The 19752-nt window shown below is 46.5% G+C and overlaps 1 protein-coding gene across 2 annotated transcripts in view; it reads right to left on the bottom strand.

Moving 5' to 3' along the window:
* The window catches only part of BTBD3 (BTB domain containing 3), a 74965-nt gene that overhangs the window by 34628 nt on the left and 20585 nt on the right, over positions 1 to 19752 (bottom strand). The window contains exons 2-4 of one of the 2 annotated variants that reach the window (XM_086927720.1): positions 12378 to 12627; positions 11913 to 12003; positions 11187 to 11305 (exon numbers count right to left, since the gene is read on the bottom strand). In XM_086927720.1, coding sequence (XP_086783846.1) covers positions 11187 to 11305; positions 11913 to 12003; positions 12378 to 12520 — 353 coding nt within the window. In that variant the 5' untranslated portion in view covers positions 12521 to 12627. Of the gene's footprint in view, positions 1 to 11186; positions 11306 to 11912; positions 12004 to 12377; positions 12816 to 19752 lie in introns of those variants that run through there. The other variant, XM_086927719.1, reaches the window with a different exon arrangement.

Below are 19752 nucleotides of genomic sequence, written 5' to 3'. Positions count from 1 at the left end.
GTGAATGGCTCACTGACTCGCTGGACTTATTAATTCCTAAAAAAAGGAGACTTGTCAGGGAGAGAAGAATCGCCACGGCTCCTTGGTATACATCTGAACTTAGGAGTCTTAGAACCTCCTGTAAAAGGCTTGAACGGGCCTGGAGGAGAGAGCCGACTGAAGAAAGTCGGGCCAACTACAAAAGAGAGATGAGGATATATAAAAATGCTCTGAAGGTTGCTAAAAAGATCTTTTTTAGCGAAAAGATCGAGAGGGCTAGTAATTCTTCGGGAGAATCGTTCAAGGTTTTTAAGGAACTTCTGAAAGCCCCGGTCCCTCCAGTTGTGCATGACAAACCTAAAGAAAAATGTGAGGAATTGGCTAGCTTCTTCCATTCTAAAATAGAGAAAATATTATCCTCTCTGCCCGATATCCCTCATATCCCAGAGCCAACTGCATGTCAAATTCCATGCTCTATTGAGCTAGCCCACTTTGGCCCCTTCTCAGAAGAGGAGGTGACAAAAGTTTTGCTTGAGATGCAGAGTGGTTCTCCAAGTGACCCAGTCCCCATAAAATATCTCAAGCTTGTGGCAAATGCCTTGTCTGCCCCTCTGACTGACCTCCTAAATTTGTCTTTTGCTCATGGGACCGTGCCCCAGCGATGGAAAAAGGCAGTGGTAAAAGCCCTATTGAAGAAGCCAGGATTGGATCCATCCAACTTGACTAACTTTAGGCCAATTTCACTTCTGCCTGGGTTCTCTAAAGTTGCAGAAAAATTGGTCAACCGCCAGCTCTCTTACCATCTAGAGTCCAACCACCTGTTGGGAGACTCCCAGACTGGTTTCCGTCCCGGCCAGGGAACAGACACAGCCTTGTTGGCAGTAGTGGAGGAAGCTAGGAGCACTCTAGATTCAGGAGGGTCAGTGGCAGTGATCCTCCTGGACTTGAGTGCTGCCTTTGACACCGTGAACCATCAGGTGCTCCTCCAACGTCTGTCAGAGGTAGGTGTCTCAGGGACGGCCCTGAAATGGTTGGGATCGTTTCTCGCCAACCGTTCCTATCAAGTCTGGGAAGGAGCAGAGCAATCTGCCCTATTTCCCCTTCAAAGTGGAGTCCCGCAGGGCTCATCGTTGAGCCCTACCTTATTTAATATATATATGACTCCACTTGAAAGGCTGGTCGCCCCCTCGGGGGTGAAGATCATCAGTTATGCTGATGATACTCAGCTGGTGGTGGGTCTAACTCAGCTGGCGGAACAACCTGAGGTATTACACGACTGCCTGGCCAATGTCTATCGCTGGATGTCCAACTCTGCTTTAAAGCTTAATGGAGGAAAGACTGAGCTGATGCTCCTGGGTACTACCAGTCCCTCCATTATTGCTAGCTGTTGGCCCCGGTCTCTTGGTGAGCCACCATCTCCCAAGAAGGAGATCAAGTCCTTGGGAGTATGGTTGGAGCAAGATCTGTCCTTTAGGACCCACGCCAAGAAGACCGCGGGGGTCTGCTTCGGTCTTCTGAGGTCAGCTCGAAAGGTGTTACCACTACTTCCTGAGCCAGCAAGGAAGCTTCTGGTACGTGGTTTAATCCTCTCGAGGCTTGACTACGGGAATGCGCTGTTCCTTGGCGCTCCCGAAGCAACCTTTAAAACTCTCCAGCAGGTGCAAAATGCAGCGGCTAGACTTCTTATGGATGTTCCTAGAAGACAGTCCGCTGCCCCGGCCCTTAAGATGCTTCATTGGCTCCCGGTGAAGGAGCGGGTAAAGTTTAAGGCGCTGTGCACGGCCCACAAAATCTTGCATGGCAAAGGTCCCCCTATCCTTTTTAACATGGCCCGTCCGTATAAGCCCCCACGTCCTTTACGCTCGGACCAGCAACATCTACTGCAGTCAGCGAGAGTAAGGAGAGTTCGATCTGGTGGCAGACGCTTCTCTGTACAGGTGGCGACTTTATGGAACTCTCTGCCCCTCGAGATTCGCTCTGAGCCCAAGATCTTACTATTCAGGAAACTTCTCAAGACCTTCTTGTTTCCACAATAATGTTTACTGGAGTCTCTCTTTGGTCTGTCTGCGCCGGGATGCCCCAGGGTAAGCTGAGCGCATTATAAGTTTCCTATTATTATTATTATTATTATTACCTCAAGCTCCAGCCGAAGCCTGCAGCCTCAAACCGGAAGGTTCCCCCAACCGTGACCAGAAGCTGGTAAAAAGATCCGACCTTAAACGGCACCCTGCACTAGACTCCCCACGGCCTTGGGTGGCCCAACCGACGGTGCCTAGCCAAGCCCTAGCATCCCAACTTACCTCTCCAAGTGGTGGTCGCACCCAGAAGACCTTCGTCCCGAGCCTGCAGTGAGTTTGCAAACCGGAGAATCCCTGTTTAAAGCTAAAGGGCGCCAGACGGCAAAACAGCACTCTGCGCCTAGCCGCCCCAGTGCCGCTGAGGGTGCACCTTGTGTGCTGAATTGCACCCTTATTTGCCCTGAGCTTAAGTCCAGGAGCTTTGCTCCCACAACCCAGTGGCCTGCTCGTCAGCAGCCACCAACCGGAGGCCCCCTATCCCCATGGATAACACTCGGCCTCAGCACACTGCACCTGGCCGCTCTAGAGCAGCTGAGAGTGTAAAAAGAGTGCATCTTTTACCCTGGGGGACCTCTGAGTCTAACCCCAGAATACCAATTCCCACAACCGGATGCTTACCTGTGAACCGATAACCCTATTTTTCTCCATAGGCTAACATTGACTATTTTTCTATAAAAAGTTTCTAAGTGTGGAGTTGGAAAATCTAAGAAATCCTTTAAAACTGTAACTAAATAACAAAAACGCTTTTACTCACCTGTTTACATGAAATGTCCTAGTGTAGTATCCAGGTATACTACATTGTGTAAGAAAAGTAATCTGTAAAGAAATCTATTTCGCCATTCTATTGAAAACCCATTTAAAGTATATGTACAGTATATCAAAAGCATTGCATTACTAGTAGCTCTACTGTAATCAAATCAAAGTGCATATAAAATTGCAATTCGAACTGTTTACAAACTGCACTACTACTGTAAAGTATTTGTTGCTTACCTGAGCCACCAAGCTTCCATAGTTCTAGGAAATAAAATAATTAAAAGAATATTTTTATACAAACCCAATTGGTCTGAGGTTCAGTCTTTGAGTGTGTGATATAATTTGCTGATTGAGTGTGTACAACAAATGCTTAACACTATCCTCTGATAAAGCCTTACTGCTCGACCACAATACCACAAATAGAGAGTAGGGTGCCATCTACTTTTACCTCTGCCTACCTTTGGGGTTCCAATGGACTCTGTGCACACTATACCTCATTTTGGTATAGTATATACAGAGCCAGCTTCCTACAGAAAGACCATGCTCAGGGTCAGGAGACCCAGGGGACAGCTGTGCAACAGCTCAAAAGTGGTACACATAAGGAAAGTAAGGACCACAGTAAGGTCCCACAGTGGCATCACAAAGGATTTAGGCGGAAATGTGGTTCAAACCTTTAAGAAATTGCATTACAACAGGCGATTCGAACAAGAAAGGTTGGTCTGGTCAATGTAAAATGCCTGAAAATGCTGAAAGATAACCTTCAAACATGTCTGCTAAAAGTCCTTGCTGGGCTAAAGATAAAAGCAACAAATCCAACAGTCTGGCCTGCAACAGGTGCCACACTGGGCTACAAATGTTTCCAGCGCACACAGACTTTGAAGGAGGACGCACGGCAGCAGAGATGACATCCACCACTTTGGGAGAGCGAGCAAATATAGTCAGATGAAGCCGCTCAATCTACACGCATTGAGGGGTAGATTGCGCAGGCCCGGTTGCAAGACACTGCCCTACTGCTGCAACATAAGATCCTCCCAAAACTACAGCTTAATCACAGACCAAGTGCTCATGCCCAGGAGTTCCGGGTTGCATACTCTCATTGTCAAATCTGGAGCCATCAGGATGATATACGCTTGTTCATTCCAGATGCTCTTCAGAATTTGGGGCAGGAGGCGAAGAGGCAAAAAGGCATTGAGAAGTCTTATGCTCCACTTCAGGCAGAATGTATCTTAGAGAAAGCCTGCTTTAGAACTTCAGCGTGCAAAAGTGCTGACATTGCACGTTATCATCAGTGGAAAAAAGATCAAGCCAGTGTTTGCAATGCCTCAGAGATTCGGCTGGATCCAAAGGTACAGGACCTTCTGGCATGTGGACCAGGACCCAATCCCCCTGCTTGTTGCAATACAACATGGCGGTTGCGGTGTCACTAAGGACCTGAACCAGTCTCCCCTAGATGGAAAGCTGGAAGGCTTTTAAAGCCAAGTGAATGGCCTGCAACTCCAAAAGGCTGATGTAGAGACAGGTCACCACTGGAGACCAGAGTCCTCTGCTCTCCACCTCTCACAGATCACCCTCTCAACCCAGCACAGACACCCATGCCACCACTGTCAGCACTGGGTGTAGTATCAAGAGGGACCTGCCACTAGTCCAATTGTGGTTGAGCAGATCTTTTGCAACCTCCTCCGAAACCTGGACAGAATCGGACAGGTCCTCTTGGCACTGGGCCCACTAAGGATTCAGATCACACTGCAGAGAACACATGTACCATTTATCACAATCGACGAGCAGAAAGTCAATAGGCCAAGAACCATCAGAGCCACCTTCACAGACGTAGGACCGGAAAAGGACTGACTGAGGCTGAAACATGTGGATTATAACCGGAGTTTCCTGGACTCGTATCAGGAAGGAAGGCCACAAAATGCAACGCATCAAGGATGGCTCAGATGAATGGAAGCTTGTAGGAAGAAGTCAGGTGTGACTCTGGCAATCTGGTCGTGAACCCCAGTGATGTACAGAAGTTCAGCCATCTGCAGGTGGTCTACGACAGACTGCGGCGAGTCCGCCTCCAAAAGCCAGAAATCGAGTTACAGCCTAGACACGTACCATTGACCTCCAAAACGTATGCTGCAACTACCGCCATCACTTTTGGGAATGCCGAAGGGCTATAGGAAGCGGAAAGGGAACAGGGCAAACTGGAAATGCTCTTGGCCCACCTCAAACCGCAGGTTACACCTGAGGGCCGGAAGACAGGAACATGGAAACAGGCATCCTGCAGGTCCAAAGCTAGCCAATTCAGTCTCCTGGATCCAGGGCAGAGGGAACCATGGCCAGCATGATAATCTTGAATTTGTCCTTCCGCAGGAATAAACCGAGAGGTTGAAAATCTAAGAGGACAAATTCTTCTGCCCATTTTCGAGCGGACCTTAGGAAAAAATGGGAGTAACATACACTTACGATCTCATAGGCAGGTACTTTCTCTATGGCTCCTTTTAAGTTCGAGCCTAGCTGCAGCGTGCATGCGCTGCTCGCTCTGCGAGACAGCTGTAGTAGAGTATGGAAGAGAAGCCGAGCCCACTCTCCACCCATATTTTTCATTATCTCATGCCATTGTCTTTCGTAATTGCTGCCTTTAGATTTGTTATTAGGCTTGTTAGTCCCTCCTTAGTACAGCCTAGTCTTCATTTGTAACCTCCCATGGCGACTGGCCACTTTACTTCGGTTGTTACACGGGACCTGTTATTTAGTCTGTCAGCACTATTTTATTGAGTTTGTCTTACTGCAGGCCGGACATGCACTGCTTCAGCCGAAACTGTTTGTCTTTTTTTAAGCAGCACAGCCGCCCACGTAGCACAGGCTTGCTTTCAATCACTTTAACCCAGCATTATCTGATTTTGGTTTCAAACTCCAAGCCCCCCCCTTGTCCCCCCCCCGCGCCCCGCCGCCCCCCCCCCAAGTAAAATGGATTTAGAAAATATTAGCAAATTATTCATGTGAATTCCAGGTAGCACATAATCCTGTGCTAATGGGCTGAAACTGACAACAGCACATCTGTGTTACATGTCATCTGCACTAAAGATACCCGACATATTGTTTTCAAAAGCCTGTTTTATTAACAACACCACCATCAGTACCACCACCAGCAATCCAATACCACAACCAGCAATCCAATACCACGAGGCCGGAGCTGCAACCGAGACCATCCCTCCCTCCATGCCTGCCATAAAGCATAGCCCATCCTGTACCAGGAGGTGAAGCCTGGGACCTACTACAGCTGGAGTGTTTTTATTAGGCCAAAGAAAGCAATGACATTACGCAATGCCACACTGCACACTCAATTCAGGAGGGCAGGAAATAGCCCCCACGCTCTTCCTCCTCAGCCATGAAGGTGTAATCACAGAGCAAAAGGTGTTGGAGTGCTTTGTTTGTGTTTATAGTTTGGACCATATGCAACTCTCACTTCACACTTTGTGTCTGTGTAATTTACAACACTTGCACATTTTCCTCACTGCACTATTTATCAGTTCTTTGAAGATGTCGCAGGCCAGTCTCTTCCTCTAATATGTACAATCTAACAAGCGGTCGAGAAGGACCTTTATTGAAATGCAATAGGTCTCGCATTATTAAGAGGTTAAGCTATAAGTATTGTAAATGACAGTGCCTTTTATGCAAGTCTTAAAAACCCAAAACATAAATAAAAGGCATTGTCATTTACAATGCCAATAGCTCAAATTTGCGTGATTGCAAGACCTATTGCATTGCAAATGCTTATTCTATAAGAGCCTGAACTTCCTGCAGCACAAATGGTCCCATGAAAGCCACCCTGATGCGGGCAGAAGATGGGGCAGGCAGAAAAGCATTGGTGTAGCCTCATTGAACTATCTGCAGGAAACACCTGTCGTCATGTGCCGCTAAAGACAAACTTAAGTGACCCAGAGTCTGCTGCTGGAGGGGATGGTAACTTGGGAGGTTTGCTCTCTCTGCAAGCTGGGATGTTGTCTGTTGGATTTCCCTACCCTTCCTATAAAAGTACTGGGGTGCCTGTTTTTGAGGTGGTGGGTCTAGATACTTCTTTTACACAAAAAACCTAGTAATGCCTTGAAATTGGAGACATTGTTGGGGATATGGCCATGCGGTGTAGAGAGACCATTGGAGTCTGCAGTGACTACTTTCTTTGAAGCGCTTGAGAGCAGAGACAGCCCTCTCATCAAAAAGTAGAGATCTGTCAAAAGGCATATATCCATGAGCAACGCTTGACCGTCACCTAAAAAGTCAGTGGATCCCATATGTGTAGAGAGTTCCGACCTCTCTACCTAAACAGCTGTTCGTACCCTTACATGACCGTATGACATACTTGGCCATATCCTTGACATCTTGTAGGGTCTGTGCCAAGTTGGTGAAGAATTCTTCAGGGACTCCTGGTAAAATCTCTGCAACCATGTTACATAATGCCTGGGAGTATCTTCCCAACAAGCAAATGCTGCTGACTGACCTTAGGTCGAAGCCAGCTTGTGAAACATACTTTTCCCAAATGCCTCAATTATTTTCAACTCTTTCTAGACACTGGGGCCAAGTGCATTGAAACTTTGCAGTGATGTAACTTTGGAAGAGTTGAAGACTGATTTGGTTCTTAGGCAGACAGGACAATGGGATCGGAGTCCTCCTCTGGCATCGACAAGGCAGAAGCGACATTGGCCGTGGTGGCAGGTTTAGAGTTGGCTCCAAACATTGAGCTGAACCCGAAGTGGTTTCAGCAGACACAGACAGCACTGCGGGTTGACCAAAGCCTGAGCTGAACCCGAAGTGGTTTCAGGAGCCACAGACTGCACTGCGGGTTGACCGCTCACAATATTCCGACTGGAGGCCTCCGGGGATCAGTGGGGCCTGAAGGCTTGTCAGAGGGGAACAATAGGGACCCAAAGAATCGAAGCAAGGCCTTCTTAAACGCCTTAATCTGTTGTGGCATTGCCGTCAGCCGTGGACATTCAGAGTGCATTAGGATCAGCTGTGGAATCAGCTCCTCAGTGAGGATCTGGGAGAAAGACCGAGAGGCACCAGGATGCCCGTGTAGCTTCTTAGAAGGAGAGTGGAGAGTCTGACTTGGAATTACCTGAAGACTTGGAATATAATGACGGCCTGTCGCAGGAATAGCCCAGAGAGTGGGAACGGGTTTGTGTCCTATCCTTTGGACGGGACTTGGATGCCTTTTTCTAGGTTGGTGACCAGCTTGGCTTTGTATTCCCGGATTGCCTTCTGGTTCATTAGGGCACTCACCTCTAATTACTTGGAGTTGAGGCGAAAACATCTGAGACAAACCTCGTGGGAATATGTTGCAAATATGTTTGCAGCAGTCAGTACATGACAAACCTTGTAGTTTTAGGAGGGCCATGTTCCCTATCAGACTAGAAAGACATTTTGAGAGAGAAAAAAGGTAAGGATGAGAAAAAGGTAAGGAGCCTGCTCTGAATCCACATATAATGAATGGTGTGGAAAGAAAGGGGCCGATGTCAGTGCTTGAGTGGTGCCTATAAGCTAGCCTGGCTGATGACGGCTGATTAGCCAGAAACCTGTCCCAGGATGCTTGTTTCCGGTCCAGGGAAGACATGGCTTGGCAGTTCGGGCTGGACTCTTCCCATGAGGGACAGGGTCAGACTGATTTGCGCATGGCCATGTCTGAACTGGGGTGGCGGAGTGAGCTAAAAAATGATGATGGATTAAACCCAGATCAGTTGACTGGGGGTGAGTGCTTGCATTGTTCAACACTCCGTCCATCATCCCCTTTGGTTTTGCTCAGTGTTGAGTGGTGCCTATAAGTGGCTCCAGCAGTCACTTGCAGGGTGTAGCGGTGCGAAGACAGAGCTGCACAACACCACCTACTGACATGCAGGTGCTATGCTGAAATGTTCCAAATCCAGTTTAGCACCTGTGGATAATCGGAAGGTGAAAAATATGTAGTTAGAAATATCCATCAGAAATTGCGATATGTCAAAGACTTTGCTGTAGGTTAAACATTTATTCTGCTAACTTCAAATTCCTGTTCATAATGGTTGTTTATTTAAGTTAAAAGTATCTAATTTCCAACCACAGCCAGGACAAAGAATACAGTGCCATTCAACAAACAATTTGTGCTGTGAAGCTCAATTAACTCCTATGCCACTACATCAACCAGGTCTTAACACAAAGTTTGCAAACAAATAAGTACAACTTTAAGGTCTGGCACGATATGGTGGCCATCTATAAGGGCAGTCTCCTCTAGACATGAACATGGTACTCTGATATACTTCCATTTTGAGGGGGGGGGGAGAAGGAAGAGAGAGTGAGAGAGATCTAATATTGCTAAAATGATTATTCTGCATTTTGTACTTTCAATGTAAGCAGCGTTTGATGTTTAATAGGTCACTTATACTTTTATGCAACTATGATTAGTTCACTTTGTTTTGAAATTCAACTGATTTTTTTTTAAAGCCCAGGGCATTTCCCCAAGCTAGGATGGAGAGGGATCCTTTTTGTGGGGGCATATATAGGATGGTCCGCTGCTTCACCATATTTCATGGTGTGTGTTGGGGCAGGGGGGGAGGGGGGTCGACAAGCTGTAAAAACGTTGGTAAGATTTACTTTTTTTTACTTTTTTTCTTCAGATAATCCTTTCTAGCTCTCCTCATTTTTTGATTTTCCCATCTTAGTTCATTAAAGATGGACATCCTGGTATCTGTAATATATGGACCAATATCGCAGAGCAAAAAGAACAATTGATGGACAGAATGCATAACAATGTCATACATTCAACCCAGTACAGAGATCTGGGCCTACATCCATCGCTTTTTTGCTCACCATGCCATTCCAGTTTGAACCCAGCCATATGCAAATCAGTCTTGACCCTTAGCCTCATGGGAAAAGTCCAGCCCGAACTGCCAGGCCAGGTTCTTCCTGAACTAGAAATAAGCATCCTAGGACTGGTTTTGGAATTTGACCCCTCATCAGCCAGGATAGCTTGACTCCAGTGACATGGCGAGCACGGGATCCACATCTGGGCGTACCCGACCCACTCGGTTTAACAAATGATAAAAGAACAATTGATGGACAGAATGCAGAACAAGGTCATACATTTACCCCAGAACCAGTGCTTCGAGCAACTACGTAATAGCACAAATACACAATTAGTAGTTTGCCTGAAAGAACAATAGCCCAATAGATTGTGGTTCTGGCTGGGCATTTAAATTCTAACAAGGTTTGTTCATATAAATAAAATATGGAGAAGAGGAACCGGAAAAGAATTCAAGATCTGAGCGGTTGTTACTTTCGAAATGTATTAATCTTGTAACAATTGCGATTACCATTAATATTCACACTGACCTGTTCATTCTTATGCAACCTTTAATGCTTCTGTAAGTGAAAAGCTACATAGCAACTTCACACGTCTCAACCTATTGGGTCTCTCAGAAAGTGTATGTGATAAGTACTCTCTTTTAAGGCAATGGAGGTGACCAATATTTAGAAGGGTGGTGCGATTTGCAGGGTAGATGGCCTTATTTAATTCATTAGCAAGCACTTTCCTGTTTGAGGGTGAAAAAAGGTTCCAAGGCTGGCGCCACTGACAATTTTTTGGGATATGTTAGTTTTCTACTAAAATGTATTTCCAAATACTGTAATCGGGTGGGCTACAATTGCTGCAGTCTGCATTGTTTAAATGCCTTTTTATCGTAATTATTATGCCGAATAATTGGAAAATCTTGATAAGCAAGAAGAATTACCCTAATATCAACAAAATGCATTGCTGTAATTAGAGGAAAGAGGAGTTCCATGTGATATTTTTCAGAAATCGTTTCTGAATAGCAGTTTAAACGCGGCTCTGATTTCTAAAGCACACCATGAAAACCTCACACTGACGTCCACAGCGAAAGGATAACCTGCCTACAACAAAGGAAAAGGTTTATCTCCGTTAACCAGAAAGGCAGCTCCATGCGCAGATGACAAACTACTGCCACAGTTCAGCGTTTGATTCAATAATTGGACCAGGGTTGTTAAGGACAGACCGATAATCTCATTACTTTAAGATATCTGCCATAGACAGATGCGGGGGCAGCAGCATGCTGAAGAAACTTAAGCAACACTTTCTGGCGGCCAGCGATCAGGGACTGCTTCCAGCTTAGCGCCCGTCTTTTTCAGGAAGTGGGGTAAGGAAATAGGAAATCTGCGTCCCTCATCCTGAGGCAGGCATTGCTGAGCTGGACGCTTCTCGCTGTGTGCACCTTTTAACAACTGGATGCAGCAGAAATGCCACGTTCGCAGAACGCAGCTCATTCACTGCGTGATTGCATTTGTTATTAACATGTATGATAAGAATGTACTGTACATATTAACCGGCAACATAACAATGCTTACTTCAACATAGCGAGAAATGCAGAATGTTCAACGTCGGGTATGCGGATGTCATCGTTGTCCTCCGCGAGCTCTCCATAAAACATTGCATGGAATACGGAACTCCCAACAGCTAAAACATACTGACGAAAAAGTAAAAGGCCGTTTAGACCACCAAGCAGAAAGAAGTTCCTGAAGTAAAGACACATTGGCTATTATGTCAGTTTTTTAACGAGAAGCAAACTGCAAAAGCTAATCTACATCGAGCAAAAACAATCAAGACAGCACACTGTACACAATGCTAGACTCCCCGTTAAGGGTATTGTAAAATTAAAGTTCACTTCTACGTGGTCTCTTAGGGGTCAGCTATAAAGCAAACATAACCCCCCACGGAGTTTGCCTGCAGTAGGAAGAGGGCGAGCAGTAGCATCACTTAACCCGGACATCAAGCATTTAAACAACAAAAGATACAAGGTTCCCGTTTTTTTAATTAACTGTATATAGTAGGTGGCCATGCTGTTACTATTTAAAAAAAAACAGCAAAGAACTGAAAATGGTGCCTGCAAAGATATGTTTAGTAGTCTTCTGGCGTGCAACTTCAACCAACACATCAACCAAGCCAAGAAGAAACTGTGCAACATTCATAAAGGTCACTGGTTGCAGCGCAGATCCCGTAGGATGTCTTAAATGCACCGGGGACACCCACATTACATATAAGAAGGAGGATATGTTGGGGGAACTGCTGCTTACTTTGTGCCCTGGCAGCCGCTCAGTCCCGCCTGGTGGCCCCACCACAAAATGAATATCGGCCATCAATTCATTATTGAACATCACTGCATTTCTAGAAACAAAGGGAACGTGTTATTTAAGAATGCACTACTACGCTGCGTCAAGCTTACATGTAACTTGCTAAATAGTTTAAAGTAATTTTAAATAAATACAATCGATTACAAGAAAAATGACAAAACCGAGCAAGTTCTAAACTATTTAACTTAAACAAGTTAAAAGGAAAGGGCGAAATGCCATTTCACTTAGATAACCCCCACCACACACACACACACACTTCCACTATTCTCGAGTGAGCCACGCTCGTTTGTACGCATTTGTCCATTCAAAACAGTCCTTTTAAAACCACCCAGCATTATATACGTAACCCTAAAAAAATTCTCGCTCTGGCATGCACATTATCTGCCTAAATGCACACCGCTCTCTTACCGCTCTCGGATGGTGGAATACAGCCCCTGCCAGTTCGGTGCGGGGATGGTGTTGTTGTTGTTGAGGTTCTGCTGGTGGTACAGCTGGAGGGTGTTTGAATTGGAGTTGGCCGGTTTCTTGCTCGGAAAGATCTCCGCAGCCATCTTCTTCTTTCGGGTCTTTAAGGTAATGATCTCATAGCAAACTGGGGGCAACTTGCTGCTGCTGCTGGCATTTCCCTTCGGTCCTTTCTTCGACCTCTTCACGGACTCTGGAAGCATTAAGAAGAAGGTGAGGCATTTCATGTTCTTTCCCTTGGCATCTACCATGAGTACAGCTTAACAGCCCAAATAGGTCTAGAGCATTCAAGAAAATGAAGCCGAAACCCAAGGGGTCAGAACATCCCAGTAAGAAAGAACCATAGCTTCGCCTCAAAGACAAGGTGACCTTTTCCATGGAATAAACCAGTCGGCCGCTTCAAGTCTGATCCGGCGTTTCATTTCTTAGCCACTTCTTCACGACTTCCAAATCCATTTGCCTCTAAAGCTGCCTAAAACACGCAACAAAACAGCTGGCATGTGCCGCGCGGTCTGCCAGCTGCGCTCGTTTTGAAGCAGGCTCGCGCCTGAGCACGAGCGAGGAGCACCGCCTGGCTGGCTGAAGTTGCGTTTCTAGCTCTGAAGAGAGCAGGTATTACAGCCCTGCAGATGGAAGCCGGGAGCCAATCGCTGAAGGAACTGGCCACGATTGGTCCAGCTGCGCATTGTCACCAAATAGCAATACCATTAAAATCTCATCATTCACAACCCCACTTTCAGGGTGCTATATGCAAGCTCCCTTCGGCGGATCCCCTGCCTTAGCATTAGATATGATAAACACTTCAAAAAATGAAGGGGGAAAAAACGGAATAGAGAACCTGCAGCAAATGTAGGGAGGGGGCTTGCTACAAAACAAGAATACGACGAGTTCAAACAGGGTGTTAGCTCTGCAGAGCATCGTTTAGAAAGTCACCATGTCACTCTTGTAAGACCAACATCGATCTCAGAACAGGGAGAAAACGCCAGCGAGCCGCGACATGCTTTCCCTTAGCAAGTTTAGAAGCCCCTTTCAAATCAGCATTCAGCGCGCCTCAGACTGAATGGGGATGAGATCACAGCATTAGCCGTACACGCATTCCCGTTCCAGGGAGCATAATGGTGCCTGACAGGAGTTTCAAATCACCAAGCAGTGCTAATTAGGCCAATAGTTATATCAGACATGGCTGCAATGCATCAGAAAAGGGCAAATGTCTCACGCAAGACAGGAGGACTCAAGGCAAATATTTTAATGAACGCCTGAACAGAAGCTGTGCTTTGGAAGAAGAAACGGAAAATAAAACTGCACGCGCTTTCAGTGCGATGTCAAACAAGAACCATCAGTTGGTATTACAGAAAACGTAGTAAATAATGTTGTATATTGCAGAAGTGCTAGTGCAGGTATCTATGCCACCTGCCTCCAAAATGGCCCATTATAACAATTCAGTAAACCGAAAAACATAATAAAACATCAAGAAAACTCTTAACTACGCTGATTATAGCACAGCTATAACTGCTTGCACCGACAAACAAGCATAGAAAAATTCAATGTTTGACGTTTTAGTGTGCCGATTAAAAGTCAATGCGTTTGAGTACCCTCCCAAAATATTAGACCAAGGAGTCTGCCACGGACTTGCCTGTTCAGGGCTAAAATTGAAAAATATTCTACTGGGATACTATAAAGTGGGGGTCATTGAGTGGCAGCAGAAAGGGGGTGGAACTAGGATGTGCAGTCATGAGGTGATGTTTTTTTTTTTAAAAACGCTGCCCAAATAAAATGGCATCAAAGACAAATGCAGTAGTAAATCTCTTCTGGCTTTGTTTTTATAATCACGTTTTATTAGTTTCACAGATTATGCATCAATAGGTTCCGGCAACATTATTACAATTGCAGGGATATACCCAAGGGTGCATTTGGATATGAAGTGTTCATTGGTCAGAAATCAAGCTGAAATGGTTCCACCAGGGTCCCCATATCTTGTTTCTTTGGACAGCCTTTCGACTGGTGTGGTACCACCATGTCTGCGATTGCACATTGGTTCACACACCTAATCCATTCTATAATTGTTGCTATTAATCAAACAAGTGTCCGTAAGGTCCTGAAGTAGTGGTGGGGGGGGGGGGGGGCGAGTTTGTTGGATTTCCTGTTCTAGGCAACGTCTCTCTTTTGCTTGTAGGCAGACCATTCCTATCAGCATATGTGCGTGTTGCGAGTAATCCTCTTCTCTCATCATCTCCAATGGAAACAATTCTGGTAAGAGGTCTAAGGTTTGGCAGAGAAAGCACGATAATATCAAGCACTTTCTCTGCCAATGACCATTTATCATCAGGCACTTCCAGACTATATGGATGCAACCTGCATCACTAGTTCCTCACCGAACATGTGGAGGAATCTATATGCCTATATCTTTCCTTATACGAATAGCCAGGGGTTTGATTGTCATAGCAAATAAGAGTAGCATAGTCTCATGCGTTGCTCTATAGAGAAGGGAATGATATTGCTCAATTTTCCCTTACTAGTGCCCAAGGCTTGTGATAAAGAGATGTATGAAAGCCATAAAGGATAGGACGAAACAAAGTTTTTGCAGGTTTTGCCATGGGCACTTCAACCGTAGCGAGCAAAAGACTTTCTTGAAGTCTATAAATAATGCACAGTTAATTCTTGGCATCTCATAAAAGCAATGTCGGGTTCCCCAGCCTGACATGAAGCAATTTTGGTCTTTGTTTAACTAATATAGTTATTATGCGTATTGCTATCCTATTCCCCCTTAACATGACGAAAGTCAGCCGCAGGAATCAAAAGGAAATCTATTCCGGAAAATGAGCGCTGTGCTCCAGAAAAAAAGAAAAACACTATCCAGGTGTGCCTTATCCCACATACATCACATAGCCCATATGAGTCAGCCCAGATCAACAGCATGGAGAACTGTCTGTACCCTGAGGCATTAAAATTCCCCTGATTATGCGTGCGCCCAATGGTGTTCCAAACAGCATGCTTCTAATTTCTCCTAGGGTGTCTCATAAGAAAATGTGAGTTGTGTACAGATGAACCAAAGTCCAGGTATGCCCTTCTAAGCATACTGAATCTGTAGCAAATATACTCATCTTGTTTGTGTGGACCAGAGTTACAGTTAAAGTTCTTCTGTAAAAGAATGGACATCCCTCAGGAACCTCTAAATAAAACTGCATGACAGTCTATTGAAGCCGAATCTCCCAAGGTGGTGTGTCTCTTGCAAGAGTACCCCCTAGGTTATAGCTATATAAAAACTGCCATACTGTACCATGCTTGGTCATTGAGGGCATTAACTTTCCAGGAGATGATCTCAAAGGCTTATGTCCCAGATGCTATTTTTCTAGGAGCCAACTGAGTCGAGTTTCTAAAGTATAAGGTCCCAATGAACAATAAGCAAGTGATGTAATATGTGACGTCATCAGCAGTGCATTGCAGCAGCGCAAGTTATAGTGAGTCCAACTAACTATAACGTGGAAATTTCAATGGTTTTATGTCAGTAAAATTTCCAGCTAACTATAACTGGTGTCAAACCTATGGTTTTTTCAGTGAATTTAATAGGTTTTTAAATACTAATTCCTAACTATAACTGGTGTGAAACCTATGGTTTTTTCTATGAATTTCATAGGTTTTGTAATAGCAAATTTCTATTGCTATCAAATATAATATTTTTTATAATGAATCCTATATTGTATATTTATGTAATACTATTTTTTTATGTATATTCTTCATTTTTTATTTTTATTTTGCCCTGGAGCGCTCCTGTTGCGCGTACCAGTGTGCGTACCGGAAAGGGCAGTCTTGCGGCGCGCCCCGGTGCGCGTACCGGTGAGCGTCCCGTTTGCGTTATTGCCGCGAACGAAAACATCATCGTGACGTATCGCGTAGCCGCGTGCGCATGATACGCACGGCGTAAGCGCACCCGGAAGCACCCGAGCGCATACGATCGCGCTACGTAAGCGCCCCGGGGCGCATAGCGTAAGCGCGTTGGGTCATGTGACCTGAAAATAACAATTTTCATTGGTTCAGAACAGTTTTTTTATTCCAAATGATGAAAGCCCCCACCTTTTGTCCTCATTCTCACTTTGTACTTTGACTGAGGAAGACCTGTTTGCAGACCTATTTGTACTGAGAAATGGCTACAGTAGCAGCAGCAGCAGGAGCATCTCAACCACCACCACCGCCACAAGGACCACCACAACACCACAGTGGTGGAGGAGGAGGAGGAGGAGGAGGAGGAGGAGGAGGAGAGGCGGTTCCTGCCTGAAGAGAATACCCCCTATAAGCCAAAGGAGCACATTGTCTGGGAGTTTTTTAAAATCCCAAGGGGCTTAAAGAAAGTTAATGCTCCAAAAGTTACATGTCTGATCTGTGGCACTGTACTTTCCAGGGGGAACCCTGCCAAAAAGTATTCTTTTGGTAACAATACTATGATTCACCACATGCAACGCCGGCACCCAAACAACTATGCTGCGGCAGAGGTCAGAGAACTGACCAGAAACCCTCCCTAATCTTCTCCCAGCACCTCCCAAAGTAAACAACCCACTCCATCGGGTCCAGAGACAAGGGAGATGGTCCCAAATATTCAACCCCAGTTTGGAGATAGTTTGTAAATTTTGCGAGACTACAATTTGCTATGGAGAGCAAAGTATTAAGCTGATTAACCGTGCTGGAGACAACCACAAGTGCAAAAACAAACCTTAATTTTTTCCTGGTTTTTTTTGCTCCAGTTGAGCCGTTTACAATTCCCTGTTTTTTGTTTGTCCCCATAAAAATTACAAAAAATATATAAAATTGTTCATAAAAGCCAAAAAAAGTAAAAAATGTTCCAAAAAACAATAAAAAAAATATAAAACAACAAAAAGAATCAAACAAGCATTTATAATGCAATGGTCTCGGCATTATTAAAGGTAGAGCTATTGGCATTGCTCATGACTTTTTTTTTAAATCATAAATAAATGGCATTGTCATTTACATTCCCAATAGCTTAATCGTTAAATAAATGGCATTGTCATTTACAATGCCAATAGCGTGATCGCTCGCAAATGCAGGACCTATTGCATTTACACCCACACAGAGCCACACACACAAAGCCACCCACACACACATACAGAGCCGCATACACAGAGCCCCCCACACACACAGAGCCCCCCACACACACCCAGAGCCCCCCACACACACCCAACGCCCCACACACACACCCAGAGCCCCACACACACACCCAGAGCCCCACACCCAGAGCCCCACACACACACACACAGAGCCCCACACACACACCCAGAGCCCCACACACACACCCAGAGCCCCACACCCACAGCCCCACACACACAGCCCCCCACACACACCCAGAGCCCCACACACACACCCAGAGCCCCACACACACACCCAGAGCCCCACACACACACCCAGAGCCCCACACACACACCCAGAGCCCCGCACACACCCAGAGCCCCACACACACACCCACACACCCAGACCCACACCCAGACCCACACCCAGAGCCACACCCAGAGCCACACCCAGAGCCACACACACCCAGAGCCACACTCACACACACCCAGAGCCACACACACACACACACACACCCAGAGCCACACACACACACACCCAGAGCCACACACACACACACCCATAGCCACACACACACACACAGAGCCACACACACCCACAGGAGAGCAAGCACAGCCAGGGGGCAGGGAAGCAAGCACAGCCAGGGGGCAGGGAAGCAAGCACAGCCAGGGGGCAGGGAAGCAAGCACAGCCAGGGGGCAGGGAAGCAAGCACAGCCAGGGGGATTGACACGCATCTTGTGGTATTTGGTGCAAAAACAAACCTTAATTTTTTCCAGTTTTTTTTTTTTGCTCCAGTTGAGCCGTTTGCAATTCCCTGTTTTTTGTTTGTCCCCATAAAAATTACAAAAAAATATAAAATTGTTCATAAAAGCCAAAAAAAGTAAAAAATGTTCCAAAAACTATAAAAAAAATATAAAACAACAAACAGAATCAAACAAGCATTTACAATGCAATGGTCTCGGCATTATTAAAGGTAGAGCTATTGGCATTGCTCATGACTTTTTTTTTTAATCATAAATAAATGGCATTGTCATTTACATTCCCAATAGCTTAATCGCTCGCAAATGCAGGACCTATTGCATTTACACCCACACAGAGCCACACACACAAAGCCACCCACACACACAGAGCCGCACACACAGAGCCCCCCCACACACAGAGCCCCCCACACACACCCAACGCCCCAAACACACACCCAGAGCCCCACACACACACCCAGAGACCACCACACACACCCAGAGACCACCACACACACCCAGAGCCCCACACACACACCCAGAGCCCCACACACACACCCAGAGCCCCACACACACACCCAGAGCCCCACACCCAGAGCCCCACACACACACCCAGAGCCCCACACCCAGAGCCCCACACACACACCCAGAGCCCCCCCACACACACAGAGCCACACACACACCCACACACCCAGACCCACACCCAGAGCCCCACACACACACCCAGAGCTCCACACACACACCCAGAGCCCCACACCCAGAGCCCCACACACACACCCAGAGCCCCACACACACCCAGAGCCCCACACACACACACAGAGCCCCCCCCACACACACAGAGCCACACACACACCCACACACCCAGACCCACACACAGAGCCACACACACACACCCAGAGCCACACACACACACACACACCCAGAGCCACTCACACACCCAGAGCCACACACACACACACCCAGAGCCACACACACACACACCCAGAGCCACACACACACACACCCAGAGCCACACACACACAGAGCTGCACACACCCACACGAGAGCAAGCACAGCCAGGGGGCAGGAGAGCAAGCACAGCCAGGGGGCAGGAGAGCAAGCACAGCCAGGGGGCAGGAGAGCAAGCACTGCCAGGGGGCAGGGAAGCAAGCACAGCCAGGGGGCAGGGAAGCAAGCACAGCCAGGGGGCAGGGAAGCAAGCACAGCCAGGGGGCAGGGAAGCAAGCACAGCCAGGGGGCAGGGAAGCAAGCACAGCCAGGAGGCAGGGAAGCAAGCACAGCGAGGGGGATTGACACGCATCTTGTGGTATTTGGGGGTATTGCCTCTGCAAAGAGGTGAGGAAGGAGTAATTAGACCACTCAAGCAAAGCTAGCTGGGCTCAGTCAAATGCTTGCCGATAGTTTCTTAATCAGAGTGTCTAGTGGTAGTGCTGTAGGCGGGTGGAGTGGGTAAAGGGGCCTGCGAACCGTCAGGCCCAGTACAAAAGCTTTGCCTCATAATTAC

This window comes from Lissotriton vulgaris, chromosome 6, assembly GCF_964263255.1.
Source record: "Lissotriton vulgaris chromosome 6, aLisVul1.2, whole genome shotgun sequence".
Taxonomy (NCBI): Eukaryota; Metazoa; Chordata; class Amphibia; order Caudata; family Salamandridae; genus Lissotriton; species Lissotriton vulgaris.
Note: the sequence above shows the minus strand (reverse complement) of the source record. Positions and strands in the feature narration are given on the sequence as shown.